This window comes from Lepidochelys kempii, chromosome 3 (assembly GCF_965140285.1).
Source record: "Lepidochelys kempii isolate rLepKem1 chromosome 3, rLepKem1.hap1, whole genome shotgun sequence".
Taxonomy (NCBI): Eukaryota; Metazoa; Chordata; order Testudines; family Cheloniidae; genus Lepidochelys; species Lepidochelys kempii.
The window spans coordinates 31,193,073-31,195,751 of NC_136382.1; the positions used below are offsets into that span (position 1 = coordinate 31,193,073).

Genomic DNA, 2,679 nt, shown 5'->3' on the forward strand with positions numbered 1-2,679 from the left:
AGTGCAGAATGGTGGTAGAATGTGCATTTGGACGTTTAAAGGCGCGCTGGCGCAGTTTACTGACTCGCTTAGACCTCAGCGAAACCAATATTCCCACTGTTATTACTGCTTGCTGTGTGCTCCACAATATCTGTGAGAGTAAGGGGGAGACGTTTATGGCGGGGTGGGAGGCTGAGGCAAATCGCCTAGCTGCTGGTTACGCGCAGCCAGACACCAGGGCGGTTAGAAGAGCACAGGAGGGCGCGGTACGCATCAGAGAAGCTTTGAAAACCAGTTTCATGACTGGCCAGGCTACAGTGTGAAAGTTCTGTTTGTTTCTCCTTGATGAAACCCCCCGCCCCTTGGTTCACTCTACTTCCCTGTAAGCTAACCACCCTCCCCTCCTCCCTTTAATCACCGCTTGCAGAGGCAATAAAGTCATTGCTGCTTCACAGTCATGCATTCGTTATTCATTCATCACACAAATAGGGAGATGACTACCAAGGTATCCCAGGAGGGGTGGTGGAGGAGGGAAGGAAAATGCCACACAGCACTTTAAGCACAGCACTTTAAAAGTTTACAACTTTAAAATTTATTGAATGACAGCCTTCTTTTTTTTGGGCAATCCTCTGTGGTGGAGTGGCTGGTTGGCCGGAGGCCCCCCCACCGCGTTCTTGGGCGTCTGGGTGTGGAGGCTATGGAACTTGGGGAGGAGGGCGGTTGGTTACAGAGGGGCATCAGTGGCAGTCTGTGCTCCAGCTGCCTTTGCTGCAGCTCAACCATACACTGGAGCATTCTGGTTTGGTCCTGCAGCAGCCTCAGCATTGAATCCTGCCTCCTCTCATCACGCTGCCGCCACATTTGAGCTTCAGCCCTGTCTTCAGCCCGCCACTTACTCTCTTCAGCCCTCCACCTCTCCTCCCGGTCATTTTGTGCTTTCCTGCACTCTGACATTATTTGCCTCCACGCATTCGTCTGTGCTCTGTCAGTGTGGGAGGACAGCATGAGCTCGGAGAACATTTCATCGCGAGTGCGTTTTTTTTTCTTTCTAAGCTTCACTAGCCTCTGGGAAGGAGAAGATCCTGTGATCATTGAAACACATGCAGCTGGTGGAGAAAAAAAAAGGGACAGCGGTATTTAAAAAGACACATTTTATAAAACAGTCGCTACACTCTTTCAGGGTAAATCTTGCTGTTAACATTACATACATAGCACATGTGCTTTCGTTACAAGGTCGCATTTTGCCTCCTCCCACCGCGTGACTACCCCCCTCAACCCTCCCCCCTCCCTGTGGCTAACAGCGGCGAACATTTCTGTTCAGCCACAGGCAAACAGCCCAGCAGGAATGGGCTATACTGAGTGTCCCTGAAGAAAAGCACCCTATTTCAACCAGGTGACCATGAATTATATCTCACTCTCCTGAGGATAACACAGAGAGATAAAGAACGGATTTTGGTTGAATGCCAGCAAACATACACTGCAATGCTTTGTTCTACAGTGATTCCCGAGTATGTGTTACTGGCCTGGAGTGATAAAGTGTCCTACCATGAAGGACGAAATAAGGCTGCCCTCCCCATAAACCTTTTGCAAAGGCTTTAGGACTACATCTAGGAGAACCGCAAATGCCAGGGCAAAGTAATCCTTTCACATGCTTGCTTTTAAACCATGTATAGCATTTTAAAAGGTACACTCACCAGAGGTCCCTTCTCCGCCTGCTGGGTCCAGGAGGCAGCCTTGGGTGGGTTCGGGGGGTACTGGCTCCAGGTCTAGGGTGAGAAACAGTTCCTGGCTGTCGGGAAAACCGGTTTCTCCGCTTGCTTGCTGTGAGCTATCTACAACTTCCTCCTCCTCATCATCTTCTTCGTCCCCAAAACCTGCTTCCGTATTGCCTCCATCTCCATTGAAGGAGTCAAACAACACGGCTGGGGTAGTGGTGGCTGAACCCCCTAAAATGGCATGCAGCTCATCATAGAAGCGGCATGTTTGGGGCTCTGACCCAGAGCGGCTGTTCGCCTCTCTGGTTTTCTGGTAGGCTTGCCTCAGCTCCTTCAGTTTCACGCGGCACTGCTTCGGGTCCCTGTTATGGCCTCTGTCCTTCATGCCCTGGGAGATTTTGACAAAGGTTTTGGCATTTCGAAAACTGGAACGGAGTTCTGATAGCACGGATTCCTCTCCCCAAACAGCGATCAGATCCCGTACCTCCCATTCGGTCCATGCTGGAGCTCTTTTGCGATTCTGGGACTCCATCATGGTCACCTGTGCTGATGAGCTCTGCATGGTCACCTGCAGCTTGCCACGCTGGCCAAACAGGAAATGAGATTCAAAAGTTTGCGGTTCTTTTCCTGTCTACCTGGCCAGTGCATCTGAGTTGAGAGTGCTGTCCAGAGCGGTCAGAATGGAGCACTCTGGGATAGCTCCCGGAGGCCAATACCATCGAATTGTGTCCACAGTACCCCAAATTCGAGCTGGGAACGTCGATTTAAGCGCTAATCCACTTGTCAGGGGTGGAGTAAGGAAATCGATTTTAAGAGCCCTTTAAGTCGAAATAAAGGGCTTCACTGTGTGGACGGGTGCAGGTTTAAATCGATTTAACGTTGCTAAATTCGACCTAAAGTCCTAGTGTAGACCAGGGCTAAGAGTAGTACATCCCAGCTCTTATTGGGACTGACCAAATAATTCGAAGTTCTGATAACAAGAGAA

The 2,679-nt window shown here is 50.2% G+C and overlaps 1 protein-coding gene across 1 annotated transcript; it reads right to left on the minus strand.

Annotated features, from left to right (window-relative positions):
• Positions 1-444: 444 nt before the first annotated feature.
• On the minus strand, positions 445-2,438 carry LOC140908139 (uncharacterized). The gene is made up of 2 exons (XM_073335110.2): positions 1,674-2,438; positions 445-1,085 (listed from the first exon to the last, which is right to left on the minus strand). Exons 1-2 carry the CDS (start codon positions 2,254-2,256, stop codon positions 565-567), a joined length of 1,104 nt encoding a protein of 367 aa, XP_073191211.2. The 5' UTR covers positions 2,257-2,438; the 3' UTR covers positions 445-564.
• Between the last annotated feature and the right edge of the window lie 241 nt (positions 2,439-2,679).

Coding starts and splice junctions, on each gene's coding strand:
- LOC140908139 (XM_073335110.2), bottom strand. CDS start 2,256: ATGCAGAGCTCATCAGCACAGGTGACCATGATGGAGTCCCAGAATCGC. Junction 1,086..1,673: donor AGGCGGAGAAGGGACCTCTG/GTGAGTGTACCT, acceptor TTTCTCCACCAG/CTGCATGTGTTTCAATGATC.